Genomic DNA, 15,429 nt, shown 5'->3' on the forward strand with positions numbered 1-15,429 from the left:
TGTCAGAGGAGACTCTAAAACTTGCTCTTGGAAGTCAAGTAGCTAAAGCAAAAGGAAGAAATGATGAAGTAAAAGAACTGAACAGAAGATTTCAAAGGGTGGCTTGAGAAGACAAAGTAAAGCATTATAATGACAAGTGCAAAGAGCCGGAGATAGAAAACCAAAAGGGAAGAACATGCTCGGTGTTTCTCAAGCTGAAAGAACTGAGAAAAAAATTCAAGCCTCGAGTTGCAAGAGTGAAGGATTCTATGGGGAAAATATTAAACAATGCAGGAAACATCAAAAGGAGATGGAAGGAACTTGAACAAATAGAAAGCGAGCAATAAAAGAATCCGTCAGGCACCAGAAGAAAACAAAAAATAAAAATTAGAGCAGAATTAAATGAATTAGAGAACAGAAAAACGATTGAAAGAATTAACAAAGCCAAAAGCTGGTTCTTAGAAAAAAATAACAAAATTGATAAACCTTTGGCCAGACTGACTAAAAAAATACAGGAAAGGAAACAAATAACCTGAATAAGAAATGAAATGGGCCATATCACAACAGACCCAACTGAAATTAAAAGAATCATATCAGATTACTATGAAAAATTACACTCTAACAAATTTGGAAACCTAGAAGAAATTGATGAATTCCTAGAAACACACTACCTACCTAAACTTACATAATCAGAAGTAGAACAACTAAATAGACCCATAACAAAAAAAGAGATTGAAAAGGTAATCAAAAAACTCACAACAAAAAAAAGCTCTGGCCTGGATGGCTTCACTGGAGAGTTCTACCAAACTTTCAGAGAAGAGTTAACACCACTACTACTAAAGGTATTTCAAAGCATAGAAAAGGATGGAATAACACCTAACTCATTCTATGAAGCCAACATATCCCTGATATCAAAACCAGGTAAAGACACCACAAAAAAAGAAAATTATAGACCTATATCCCTCACGAACATAGATGCAAAAATCCTCAACAAAATTTTAGCCAATAGAATTCAACAACATATCAAAAAAATAATCCACCATGACCAAGTGGGATTAATACCAGGTACGCAAGGTTGGTCCAATATTAGAAAAACAATTAATGTAATTCACCGTATAAATAAAACAAAAGACAAAAACCTCATGATCTTATCAGTTGATGCAGAAAAGGCATTTGACAAAGTCCAACACCCATTCATGATAAAAAAAACTCTCAGCAAAATAGGAATAGGAGGAATATTCCTCAACATAATAAAGGGCATTTATACAAAGCCAACACCCAACATCATCCTAAATGGAGAGAGCCTGAAAGCATTTCCCTTGAGAACAGGAACCAGACAAGGATGCCCTTTATCATCACTCTTATTCAACATTGTGCTCGAAGTCCTAGCCAGAGTAATTAGGGTAGGTAAAGAAATAAAGGGCATCTGGATTGGCAAGGAAGAAATAAAGTTATCTCTATTTGCAGATGACATGATCTTATACACAGAAAACCCTAAGGAATCCTCAAGAAAACTACTGAAACTAATAGAAGAGTTTGGCAGAGTTTCAGGTTACAAGATAAACATACAAAAATCAGTTGCATTCCTCTACATCAACAAAAAGAACATCAGAGAGGAAATCACCAAATCAATACCATTCACAGTAGCTCCCAAGAAGATAAAATACTTAGGAATAAATCTTACCAAGGATGTAAAAGACCTATACAAAGAAAACTACAAAGTACTACTGAAAGAAACTAAAAAGGACCTACATAAGTGGAAAAACATACCTTGCTCATGGATAGGGAGACTTAACATAGTAAAAATGTCTATTCTACCAAAAGCCATCTATATATACAATGCACTTCTGATCCAAATTCCAACGACATTTTGTAATGAGACGGAGAAACAAATCACCAACTTCATATGGAAGGGAAAGGAGCCTCGGATAAGTAAAGCATTACTGAAAAAGAAGAATAAAGTGGGAGGCCTCACTCTACCTGATTTTAGAACCTATTATACAGCCACAGTAGTGAAAACAGCCTAGTACTGGTACAACAACAGGCACATAGACCAATGGAATAGAATTGAGAACCCAGATATAAACCCATCCATATATAAGCAGCTGATATTTGACAAAGGCCCAGTGTCGGTTAATTGGGGAAAAGATAGTCTTTTTAACAAATGGTGCTGGCATAACTGGATATCCATTTGCAAAAAAATGAAACAGGACCCATACCTCACACCATGCACAAAAACTAACTCCAAATGGATCAAAGACCTAAACATAAAGACTAAAATGATACAGATCATGGAAGAAAAAATAGGGACAACATTAGGAGCCCTAATACAAGGCATAAACAGAATACAAAACATTACTAAAAATGCCAGAGAGAAGCCAGATAACTGGGAGCTCCTAAAAATCAAACACCTATGCTCATCTAAAGACTTCACCAAAAGAGTAAAAGGACCACCTATAGACTGGGAAAAAATTTTCAGCTATGACATCTCTGACCAGCGCTTGATCTCTAAAATCTATATGATTCTGTTAAAACTCAACCACAAGAAGACAAACAACCGAATTAAAAACTGGGCAAAGGATATGAACACGCACTTCACTAAAGAAGACATTCAGGCGGCTAACAGATACATGAGGAAATGCTCTCGATTATTACCCATTAGAGAAATGCAAATTAAAGCTACAATGAGATTCCATCTCACTCCAATGAGGCTGGCATTAATCCAAAAAACACAAAATAATAAATGTTGGAGAGGCTGTGGAGAGACTGGAACACTTATACACTGCTGGTGGGAATGTAAAATGGTACAACCACTTTGGAAATCGATCTGGCATTTCCTTAAAAAGTTAGAAATAGAACTACCATATGACCCAGAAATCCCACTCCTCGGAATATATCCTAGAGAAATAAGAGTCTTTACACGAACAGATATATGCACACCCATGTTTATTGCAGCACTGTTTACAATAGCAAAAAGATGGAAGCAACCAAGGTGTCCATCAATGGACGAATGGATAAATAAATTATGGCATAGTCACACAATGGAATACTACGCATCAACAAAGAACAATGATGAATCTGTGAAACATTTCATAACGTGGAGGAACCTGGAAGGCATTATGCTGAGTGAAATTAGTTAGATGCAAAAGGACAAATACTGTATAAGACCTCTATTATAAGATCTTGAGAAATAGTTTAAACTGAGAAGAAAACATTCTTTTGTGGTTACAAGAGGGAGGAGGGAGGGAGGGTGGGAGAGGGTTATTTACTGATTAGACAGTAGATAAGAACTATTTTAGGTGAAGGGAAGGACAACACTCAATACCGGGGAGGTCAGCTCAACTGGACTGGACCAAAAAAGCAAAGAAGTTTCCTGAATAAACTGAATGCTTTAAAGGTCAGTGGAGCAAGGGCGGAGGTTTGGGGACTATGGCTTCAGGGGACATCTAAGTCATTTGGCAAAATAAATTCTATTAAGAAAACATTCTGCATCCCACTTTGAAGTGTGGCGTCTGGGGTCTTAAACGCTAACAAGCAGCTAAGATGCATCAATGAGTCTCAACCCGCCTGGATCAAAGAAGAATGAAGAACACCAAGGTCACAAGGTAATTATGAGCCCAAGAGACAGAAAGGGCCACATGAACTAGAGACTACATCATCCTGAGACCAGAAGAACTAGATGGTGCCTGGCCACAACTGATGACTGCCCTGACAGGGAGCACAACAGAGAACCCCTGAGGAAGCAGGAGAACACGGGGATGCAGACCCCAAATTCTCATAAAAAGACCAGACTTAATGGTCTTACTAAGACTAGAAGAATCCTGGCAGTCATGGTCCCCAAACCTTCTGTTTGCCCAAGACAGGAACCATTCCCGAAGCCAAACTCATCAGACATGGAAGGGACTGGACAATGGGTTGGAGAGAGATGCTGATGAGGATCGAGCTACTAGCATCAGGTGGACACTTGAGACTATGTTGGCATCTCCTGTCTGGAGGGGAGATAGGAGGGTAGAGGGGGTTAGAAACTGGCAAAACGGTCACGAAAGGAGAGACTGGAAGGAGGGAGCAGGCTGACTCATTAGGGGGAGAGTAAGTGGGAGTATGTAGTAAGGTGCATATAAGTTTACATGTGAGAGACTGACTTGATTTGTAAACTTTCACTTAAAGCACAATAAAAATTATTTGAAAAAAGAAAGAAAAAGAAACTCATGAAAAGGTTTACACACACACACACACACACACACACACACACAGACAAAGAAGATGGAAGGAATACACAGAGTCATTATACCAAAAGGAATTAGTCGATGTTCAGCCATTTCAAGAGGCAGCATAGGATCAGGAACTGGTGGTACTGAAGGAAGAAGTCCAAGCTGCTATGAAGGCATTCGCAAAAAACAAGGCTCCAGGAATTGATGGAATATCAGTCGAGATGTTTCAACAAACAGATGCAGCACTGGAAGTGCTCACTCGTCTGTGCCAAGAAATATGGAAGACAACTTCCTGGCCAATTGACTGTAAGAGATCCATATTTATGCCTATTCCCAAGAAAGGTGATCTGACTGAATGTGGAAATTATAGAGCAATATCATTAATATCACACACAAGCAAAATTCTGCTGAAGATCATTCAAAAATGGCTGCAGCAGTATATCAACAGGGAACTGCCAGAAATGCAGGCTGGTTTCAGAAGAGGACTTGGAACCAGGGATATCATTGCTGATGTCAGATGGATTCTGGTGAAAGCAGAGAATACCAGGAGGATGTTTACCTGTGTTTTATTGACTACGCAAAGGCATTCGACTGTGTGGATCATAACAAATTATGGATAACGCTGCAAAGAATGGGAATTGCAGAACACTTAATTGTGCTCGTGAAGAACCTTCACGTAGATCAAGAGGCAGTTGTTTGGACAGAACAAGGGGATACTGAATGGTTTAAAGTCAGGAAAGGTGTGAGTCAGGGTTGTATCCTTTCCCCATACCTATTCAATCTGTATGCTGAGTAAATAATCAGAGAAGCTGGACTATATGAAGAGGCATGGGGCATCAGGATTTGTGCAAGGCTCATTAACAACCTGCGTTATGCAGATGACACAACCTTGATTGCTGAAAGTGAAAACTATTTGAAGCACTTATTAATGAATATCAAAGACCACAGCCTTCAGTATGGATTGCACCTCAACATAAAGAATGCAAAAATCCTCACAACTAGACCAATGAGCAACATCATGATAAACGGAGAAAAAGACTGAAGTTGTCAAGGATTTCATTTTACTTGGATCCACAATCAACAGCCATGGAAGCAGCAGTCAAGAAACCAAATGACGCATTGCATTGGGCAAATCTGCTGCAAAGGACCTCTTTAAAGTGTTGAAAAGCAAAAATGTCACCTTGAAGACTAAGAGGTGCCTGACCCAAGCCTTGGTATTTTCAATCGCTTCATATGCATGCGAAACCTGGACAATGAATAAGGAAGACTGAAAAAGAATTGATGCCTTTGAATTGTGGTGTTGCCAAAGAATACCAAATATACCATGGACTGCCAAAAGAATGAACAAATCTGTCTTGGAAGAAGTACAACCAGAATGTTCCTTAGAAGCAAAGATGGCGAGACTGTGTCTTACATACTTTGGACATGTTGTCAGGAGGGATCAGTCCCTGGAGAAGGACATCACTTGGCAAACTACAGGGCGAGAGGAAAAGAGGAAGACCCTCAACGAGGTGGACTGACACAGTGGCTGCAACAATGAGCGCAAGCATAACAACGATTTTAAGGATGGGGCAGGACCAGGCAGTGTTTCGTTCTGTTGTGCGTAGGGTCGCTATGAGTCAGAACCAACTTGACGGCACCTAACAACAACAGACCGGTTAAGATAGCAGAAACTGTGGTTATGAGCTAGGGTTTATTTTCCCAGTAGGGAATGGCTACAGAGGAAGGGAATGGGAGTGAACTAGGTGAAGCGTAGTTGTGGAGGTGGAGAAGACCTTTAAAGCATTTTTAAGGCATTTTAAGGGACTTTTTGTCCCTCTCATTTCTCTGCACAAATATTCCCAAATGCCTTGAACGTGGAGCTCATTACGACTTTGTCTTCCCTTCTGTGTTCAGGAAGAGTTGGTTTCAGGTTTAGTTTGCTGCGATAAGAAACAGTGATGCTCTTTTGAATCCAGTGATTCATTATTTTATCCATCAATTCATTTATGTATATGGCAGGCATTGTTCTACATACCGAGTATACAGATGTGAAGAAAATAGAGATCCTACTCTCACGGACATTATAGCTTGATAGGGGACAACACAATTAACAAATAAACAAAAATATAACTACAAAACTAAAACCCAAACCTATTGCCGTCGAGTCAATTCCAACTCATAGTGTGAGTGGCCCTATAGGAGCTATAAAGTTTCCAAGAGTGGTGGGTGTATTTGAACTGCTGACCCTTTGGTTAGCAGCGGAGCTCTTAACCACTGCACCACCAGATAGTGATAAATGCTATAAAGAAAAGGAAGGCTGAGTAAAGGGATAGAAAATGATGAAGGGTGGTGGTGGGGGTAAGGCTGTTATTTTAGTTACAATAATAAAGGAAGATCTTTTTGAGTTAGAATTCTTTGGGGAAAGAACTGAATGAAGTGAAGAAGTAAGCCTGAGAATATCTGAAGAATGTTCTGACAGAAGCAGCAGTCTTGAGATGAGAATGTGCTTGGCATGTTTGAAGAAAATAAGGAGATCAATGTGGTTAGAACAGATTGAATGAGGAAGAGACTGGTGGAAGATGTAGTTCAATTTAGCCAGGGACATATCAGAGCTTGGATTTTATTCTAAATGAGACAGGAAGATTTTGGAAGATTTTGAGTAAGAGAGAAACAATCAAATTTACATTCTAATACGACTTGCTTGCTGCTGTGTGAAGAATACACTACAGGGTGCAAAGATGGAAGCCGGGAGACCAAACAGAATATGGTGGTAGAGATTCTAAGAAGTAGTCAGATTCAGGAAATGCTTTGAAAGTAGAGCTGATAGGATTTGCTAATGGATTGAATATGAGGTGCTTGACTTGAGTAAAATGGTTTTATTTTTTGTTCTAGGCAGCTAATTGAATGGAGGTGCCATTTACTGAGATGAGGAAAACTGAAATGGGGATCAGGTTTGGGAGAGGAATCAAGACTTCCATTTTGGACTTTTTAAGAGGACTTTTGACTCCCAAGTTTTTAGCAAGAATAGGCCTCTAGTAGCTGCAGCTGATATTAACCTTTTACAGGGGCATGTCTGGATGAGGGTGAGGGGACAGAGAGGCAAAAGAAATAAAATTTCTTCTGAGTAATCTCCCATATATTCAAGCGAATAAACATTAGGCTAGTCCTCTGAGCTTGTCTTATACACTGTGATTTCAGGGCAAGAAGGCTTCTCGCTCTCCAATAAATTTCCTGACTGGTATTTGTTATGGATTGAATTGTGTCTCCCTCAAAATACGTGTCAACTTGGTTAGGCCATGATTTCCAGTATTGTGTAGTTGGCCTCCATTTTGTGATCTGATGTAATTATCCTCCATTTTGTGATGTTTTGTAAATCCTAGCCTCTATGCCGGTGGTTATGGTCCCATTTGGGAGTGAGTTGTTAATTATGTTAATGAGGCAGGATTAGCATGAGATGTATCTGAGTCACCACCTTACTAGAGTTTGTGCGTCAAGTTACCATCCTTACCCCAGTCACCACTCTTACCACCCTGATTCAAGTCATGCTCTTACTTGACTGTCACACTTTTTATCTTACAAGACATAAGAGAAGAGAGAAGCAAGCAGAGATAGAGACCTCAATACCACCAAGAAAAGAGACAGGACTAGAGCATGTCCTTTGGACCCAGAGTCCCTGGGCTGAGAACCTCCTAGAACCAGGAGACGGAGAGAGAAAGCTGTAACACTGGAGACGGTGCATGACAGCAAGAAGCAGTGGCAGAGAAACAGTGGCAGCAGAATCAGAGACCCGCACAAGGTTGCTCAGGAGCCAACCCATAGAGGAAGAGAGCTGAGTACCCTTAGGCAGGAGGCTTCTTGGTGGAGTGAGGTGCCTCTGGGCAGATACTGGAGGAGCTAAAGAGCTTTGTAACACTTGCCTGAGCAGGGCAGAGGTGGGGCCAAGGGGCCAAGGGCACAACTGATGAGTACCTGTGGACACAGCTGAGAAGACACTGTCCTGATCTACACGGACCTTCCTCCAGAGCTGACAGAGAGAAAGCCTCCCCTGTGAGCCAGCACTCTGAATTCAGATTTCTACCCTCCTCAACTGTGTTGTTAGGTGCCATTGAGTTGGTTCCAACTCAGAGAATGCATAGCTCCTAGTAAAGGGGAAGCATTACTTATGAAACTTTTGTTTCATTAACTCTGTGTGTGTGTGTACTATAAAATGTATATCTTATTGTGGGCTGTGACTAGAAAAAATAGTTTGAAGCCATCAGTGTAGCAGAAAGAGTCTGGGCTTTGGAATTAGCCAGGCCTCTGAATCTGGGCCCTGAGTGACTTTTGTCAGTTATCTAGCTTCTCTATGGCTCAGTTCCCTCATCGAAAAGAGAAAGTAAGGTATCTCATTCTTGTTTGTGTGTATGTGTGTGTGCAAATTAGCAAGTACTTAAGTAGATCACCTAAAACATAGTCAATGTTTGTTGTTGCTGTTTGTTAGGTGCCATGGAGTCAATTCCAGCTCATAGAGAGTATACAATTACTTCCAAGTATTTCCAAAAGTAATGCTTTCCAGGTATGTACACTTCATTCATTTGGAGGAAGAATTTTTTTTTTGACGACTAGATCTGTTATGCTATAATCTACCTAAAAACACCCCCCCTCAGTCTTTTTCTCCACTTTCCTTTAGTAAGGAGGCTTGAACACATAGTTGTTTCCCTGTCCTGATCTCACATTGTACTTATTATCTATATTGTGGATTTTGGCACTTCATTAAAAATCTGTCACATATTGTCTAGCTATTTCAAGGATGAACCAGTATCACAAACTTTCAAATCTTTTCCAGTGTTTAAAACAGTCCTGGGCACATTGCAGGGTGCTTGATGAAAATCTGTTGCATGTAGTCCAGAGTACACCTTTTGCAAAGTTTGTGGTTTGTGGGGAAGCAGATGTAATGCCGATTCTACCAATATTTCTCATTCAATCTGCATGCTAAACAGGTCGGTTAGGCACTAAGTCATGTCTTTGGTTGGTATAAGGGAAAGGTGTGAACAGAGAAACCATTTTATCTGAGGAAGGATGAAAATTAGATGCTATTGTCCCCTCCCCACTTCTATTCCCGTCAGGGAGGGAGCACTTACAAGCCCCAAGGACCAGGGTCCAGAAACGTGCTGGCGCCCTGAGCTCCAGAGGCTTGCCAGCACGCACAATCTCCCGCACTGAGAGCCCTTCTTCCCAGATGAATTCTCATAGTATCACAGGCACTCGCAGTCTTGATCGATACTGGATGGCAGACGTGCTCCCGACGTCCAGTGCAGGCACAGGGCGGTGGATTTAGCCGCCCTGCCGCTCTGCCAGGAGCCCTGGTGGCTTAGTGGGTAAGTGCTACGGCTGCTAACCAAGGGGTCGGCCGCTCTGCCGCAGCTTCTCCTCAGCTCAACGCCGGCAGAGGACGTTAACCCGTCCCCGGCTGACACCCACCCCGTCGTCTCCCTGGGCACGCGTTTCCCGCCGCCCCTTCCCCTTGGCTGTCCTTTGGCAGGGCGGGGGCTTTTCTGTCACACTCACACTCTTGGGGACAGCAGGGCTTCAGCCCGCGCGGAGGGCACCGTGAGGTGGCCTCTCCGCCCAGCTTCCCAGACAGACGGTCCCTAGAGGCGGCTGAGGCCAAGTGCCGAGCTCCCTCACACTCTGGGCCTTACCTTCTCGCGTCTTCGCCCGGTGGGCGGCAGGGGGAGGTGGCCCGGGGCGCTCCCCAGTCGGCCGCCAGGACCCGGCTGAGGCCGCTCCTAGGCCCGGTAGGGGAGCGCGCCTCCGCCCGCTTCATCTGCTCCCGCGAGCCCGGCCTGACGGAAGCCCCGCCCCCGGAGCCCGCTCCCACTCCTGATTGGTCGGCCCAACCTGGAGGTGGCTGCGCCAGCTCCCCGCCCGCGTCTCAGCTATAAAGGCTGCTCGGGCATGCCCGCCCTGGCGAGGCTCCTGTAGCTCCAGCTCTCGTCGGCTCTCAGCGCTTGCGGGGCCTCTATTCCTCCCGGCCCCAGAGCGCTCCCGACTCCACCATGCCGAGAGGCTTCCTGGTGAAGCGAACTAAACGGACAGGCGGCTTCTACCGAGTACGCTTAGCCCAGCGAGTCTTCCCACAGATGGGGCCCCTGGGGGCGCCGCGCTTTCCTGAGGAGGCCCCCAATGCCTCCCTACCCGGTGCGGAACGGACGGCGTCGCCTGTCGAGGAGGAGCCAGGAAAGGGGCTGGTGGCGAAGGCCGTCTGGGCACTGTCGGGGTCACCCACTCGGGCGGCTGGGGTGAGCCCTGGACCGCGCAGGGGGGAAGGCGCCGAGTGGAGGGCGGACGGCGGCGAGGGCCCCGGTCCCAGCCCCAGCCCCGCGAAGCCGGCGGGCGCAGAGCTGCGCAGGGCGTTCTTGGAGCGCTGCCTCAGCTCACCCGTCTCCGCAGAGTCCTTCCCCGGGGGCGCCGCCGCAGTGGCCGCTTTTTCCTGCTCAGTGGCGCCGGCAGCCGCCCCTACCTCGGGGGAGCAGTTCGTGCTGCCGTTCCAGGCACCATTCCCAGAGCCCACGCTCCAGCCGGATCCCGCGCCCCTCTCAGCTGCTCTGAACGGCCTGAAGCGGGCAGCCGGCAGCGAGCGCCGCGCAAAGTTGCCTTCCGTCAGCGCGTCGGGACTCACGGCCGCTGCAGTCAAGAAGCCAAAGGCGATGAGGAAGTTGAGCTTCGCGGACGAAGTGACCACGTCCCCTGTCCTGGGTCTGAAGATCAAGGAGGAGGAGCCCGGAGCGCCGTCCCGGGGCCTAGGGAGCAGCCGCACGCCGCTTGGGGAGTTCATCTGCCAGCTGTGCAAGGAGCAGTACGCGGATCCCTTCGCGCTGGCGCAGCACCGCTGCTCCCGCATCGTGCGCGTCGAGTACCGCTGCCCCGAGTGCGATAAGGTCTTCAGCTGCCCTGCGAACCTCGCCTCCCATCGTCGCTGGCACAAGCCGCGTCCTGCAGCGGCAAACACCGCCACAGCCTCCTCCACCGACGGGAAGCCGCCTCCTTCGTCGTCCTCGTCCACCTCGGACTCCAGGACCATCTCGTCTTTCCTGACGGAGGGGAAGGAGAACAGCCGGGCCGAGCGGACTGTGGATCAGCACCCACAGGCCAGGGACAGCTCCGGAGCAGATCAGCACCAGGACAGCGCCCTGCACCCCAGCCTCCAGGTACTGCCGCACCTGGAGCCACCGCTGCCACAGGTCTCCTATACGGAGGGGATGCTGGGGCGCCGTGTGCCTGGACCCGGCAGTGCCAGCAGTATCGGGGGATCGGAGATCTTCGTGTGTCCATATTGCCACAAAAAGTTCCGCCGCCAAGCGTATCTGCGCAAGCACTTGGTCACTCACGAGGCGGGCTCTGCCCGCGCGCTCGCCCCGGGTTTTGGCTCCGAACGCGGCGCTCCACTCGCCTTCGCTTGCCCGCTGTGCGGGGCGCACTTCCCATCGGCAGACATCAGGGACAAGCACCGGCTGTGGCACGCTGTCCGCGAGGAGCTGCTTCTGCCCGCTCTGGCGGGGGCGCCCCCCGAGGCCCCCAGCCCAGGCGGGACATCTGAAGGGGGTGCTCAGCAAATTTTCTCGTGCAAGCACTGCCCGTCCACCTTTTTTAGTTCCCCTGGGCTGACCCGGCACATCAATAAGTGTCATCCGTCGGAAAGTCGGCAGGTACTGCTGCTGCAGATGCCACTGCGGCCCGGCTGCTGAGGGCCGAGACTCGAGACCAAGAAGGCTACGAGGCTGGCCTTGGAGAAAACAGATGGTGGGAGCTTCTGTGGGGCTTTCTTCAACTTGCAAGTTTACCCTCTCTTTCCTTACTGTTTTCTCTCTCATAAAAGTCTCCCAATAGTCAATATTCCGCCAGAGGAGCGGACAGCAAAATGTAAAATCTCCCTCTAGAGCAGGTATGTATATGTTACATTCTCCATTCAAAGACGGCCAGCTTTAAATCCTTTTCACTTTCACCACTAAATAGGATTTTACCCCCAAACTCTGGAAAGCCTAACGAATCCTATATGACTTGTAATTCCTATGGAAAGTCGCAATGAATGCGTGCACGTGTCAATGTCTACAAAGGATTCTAGCTACCAAAAGTGGTAGTCACCAATGTTTTTTGCCATCGCAGGGGCCTATGTAGTTTCTGTCTCAATAGGGTCAGATTATCTGGCTTGTATATTCTGTGAATTAAAAGTTATGTGATTGGTGCCAAACTTACAGGAAAAAAGATTCAACACCTGTGTTGTCAGTAGAAAATATGAGATGTTTGCTGCTTTCGGGGGGTATGGGACCTCCCCTGTAACCACTCTCCCCCAGTTATGTGTATCAGTTCATTCTTAAATTAGCTTGGAGGTGAAGAGGATGCTGCTTTACTGGCAGAGTTAAAAACTGAGACACCCCCAAAATTCTTATCTTTGCTACCTTATATGCAGTACTGCAGTATTCAGAAAGAGCTACTTTAAACCTTTCTTTAAACAGCTTTTTTGGGATACAGATTTCCTCAAGTTTGACTGTTTTAATTTCACCCAAACTGTTTGTTTCTGTTGTAAGTCTCATACTGTGTATTACATATGCAACTATGTCCAGTTTTAAAGATGTTAATACCTATAATCCACTATGAAATGGATAATCCATTCAAGTTTTTTTTCAGCAGCAAGTTGTTTTTGAATTGCTTTTTGTAAATCATAGTGTACATGCTGTGCCCACACCCTAATAGCCAGTGTTTGGGACACTGGGTGAGCATTGCTTGACAGATAGCCCGTATTTGTAAAATGCTTACCACCAAATAAATGTACATAGCATGTGCTTTGTTGTGTTGTGTTTGTCTTAACAGTCTCATTGGACACAGCCTACTTTCAAAGCCACATTTCTTATCTCCCAAATACCAGCACTTTATTTTAGAATCTTACTGACCCATTGACAGAGTAAAAACACAATACTTTGCAAATGAATGTAATGGTACAGAAATGCATTGGGAAATTTTTCTAAGTATGGTTGGTTGCATAGACCGAGCTCCAAACAGCAAAGGATATGTGCTGTTCTTTAAAGACACCTGTTCTCTAATATCAACAGAAAATAATTTTAAATATTTCTTAAAAAAAAAAATCTAAGCTAGTGAATTATGTGAAAATGAAAACTATCATGTTAACTATGCTTATTTCAAGTTGGTGTTTTCACTTCATTTTGTTAAATATGACCAAGCCATTAAAAAAAAAAAAATCATTTTAGAAAGGTGTCAGTGATTACTTTTTTTTTTGTAATTCTTCACCTTGACTGTGGGAAACTGTCTATATTGTTAAATCTTGCTTTCAGGAACTCTATCGTGTACATAAGCTTCAATAGTTTCATAAGAATTTTATTCTATAAGAAAACAAAACAAAAGCAAGTACACAGGAACTCTGAAAGGCTGTTTAGAAAAATTCGTCTGTAGAAAGTTTTATTCTTGAAAGCACATTATAAAACGTGAAATTTAAGAAATCAAAGAAACGCAAGGCTGAGGTAAGTTGGTGATTTCACCCAGCGCATTGAGTGAAGTCTGACTAACCTTCCTAAAGGTGTATAATTTCCTGTGTTTTTAACAACTGTGGTAGGAACTCTGAGAAAGAAGTTGGGGTGTATCATAAGGAGGGGATTCAATTTCATTTTTTTACGGCTGACTAAAACTAGTTTCATGCTTGATATCTCTCCATTAACCATATAGCCCTGCTTATTAAGTCTGAAAATACATGAAACAAAAGAATCAACACTCACGGACAGGAAGTGATAAGAATATTTTTATTGTATTATTAAATATCATGTCATCTTTTTTTTCACTGTTACAAATTTGTAGATACTACATGAATGATGATACATAATTTATATTTTATGGTTTGCCAGTATGATGTATTTACACATGCAGTTAGTACCGATGTCATGCTACATTTCCTTAGGAGATGCCCATTCAAAACAAAGTGTGAGCAAAGTGTGAGCAGCTTATCTAATGTAGGAAAATACTTCTGGAGGGTGGAATGTATACTGACCTGCAACCTGCAAGTTCAGTATTAACAATATTAAATTTCACTTAGATTCCTGGGTAATGTTCCCTTTTCTTTTTTAATAATATACATAATTCAAGCAACACAGTTATATCAGAAAAGTCTTTTCTCCCTCCCCTCCCCCTTTTGGTACTTAAGCAAGTACAGAGATACACCAGGATCCAGTAGCCGATAATAAAGGGCCACAATCTCCATAAAGAAATGGCATTTAACAGTGATACCATTTAAAAACCAAAACATTAGAAAAATCATTTGGAAGCTAAACATAAATCAAAGTTCAGCACAGTGATTTTTCTTATTATCGAATATATCATGGCATCACCGACACAGCCAAGAAATGAAACGTTGCTTTGGGATGAAAAAGTTAATGCTAAAATTAGTTGGAATCTGAGATGCTAAAAGACCATTTAAGTGTTTTATTTTCTTAACGTAAATAATGTATACATCCTATGTATTAACCAATTTGCAACTTTTGCTACAACTTTACAAATGCTCAAATTTAACATTTTACATTTGTAAAAAACTATATCGAGCTGTAAAGCTGCAATGGGGCACAATAAATAAAATAATGAGACTATCTGTCCAATTATGTTTTGGCTCGAAGTTAATCATGAAATTAAAAGCAAAACCATTTAGACATAATTATCTAGGAAGGTAAAGGGTACAGAATAAAATTCCACCCCCCAAAAATATGGCAGCTTGGCATGTGGGGGAAAAAAAACCCAACTGAATAAACAATCCAAATCTAAAATATTAAGTTATAAATTATTTAAATCCAGTGTTTTCTAAAATAAATGTACAGGAAGGAACATGCATGTTATGGCAGACATGAAGGCCTAACGGGGTTAACACTGTGTTCGAGCTAAGGTGGCTACTGCTGATCACCGCAGGGCTGCTTGTCTCCTTAGGATTTATTGGCTGAGCCAGAGGAACGACGCAGCTTCATGGACATGCGGCTCTTGCTAGTTCGAGGGGACATTGGAGAGGCTAGGTCAGCCCCATCTACCTGCGTTGCTGCTGGAGTTTCACTGGGTAGAATCTCTGAGTAGATGCCTGTGGGAAATAGCAAGAGCATTAGTACCAAACATCCAGCCTCTCATCCTGTAAGAAATAACTTTTCTACTACTGATTTATAGCATGGGTCCCAACCCTCAATGAGGTCTTTTGAAAACTTGCTTGTTCCAACAGCCTACTAATATATTTAAA

The 15,429-nt window shown here is 44.0% G+C and overlaps 2 protein-coding genes across 8 annotated transcripts in view; one reads left to right on the plus strand and one right to left on the minus strand.

Annotated features, from left to right (window-relative positions):
• Positions 1-10,210: 10,210 nt before the first annotated feature.
• Positions 10,211-11,899, plus strand: INSM2 (INSM transcriptional repressor 2). Its single transcript, XM_049899675.1, has one exon. The coding sequence runs from the start codon at positions 10,211-10,213 to the stop codon at positions 11,897-11,899; it is 1,689 nt and encodes a 562-aa protein (XP_049755632.1).
• Positions 11,900-13,946: 2,047 nt separating this feature from the next.
• Positions 13,947-15,429, minus strand: part of RALGAPA1 (Ral GTPase activating protein catalytic subunit alpha 1) — a 259,309-nt gene continuing 257,826 nt past the window's right edge. For 6 of the 7 annotated variants that reach the window (XM_049899503.1, XM_049899496.1, XM_049899501.1 and 3 more), the window contains one exon: positions 13,947-15,276. In XM_049899503.1, the coding sequence (XP_049755460.1) occupies positions 15,128-15,276 (149 nt within the window). In that variant the 3' untranslated portion in view covers positions 13,947-15,127. The remainder of the gene's footprint in view (positions 15,277-15,429) is intronic. The other variant, XM_049899498.1, reaches the window with a different exon arrangement.

The sequence above is a fragment of the Elephas maximus genome, chromosome 10, assembly GCF_024166365.1.
Source record: "Elephas maximus indicus isolate mEleMax1 chromosome 10, mEleMax1 primary haplotype, whole genome shotgun sequence".
NCBI classification, from domain to species: Eukaryota; Metazoa; Chordata; class Mammalia; order Proboscidea; family Elephantidae; genus Elephas; species Elephas maximus.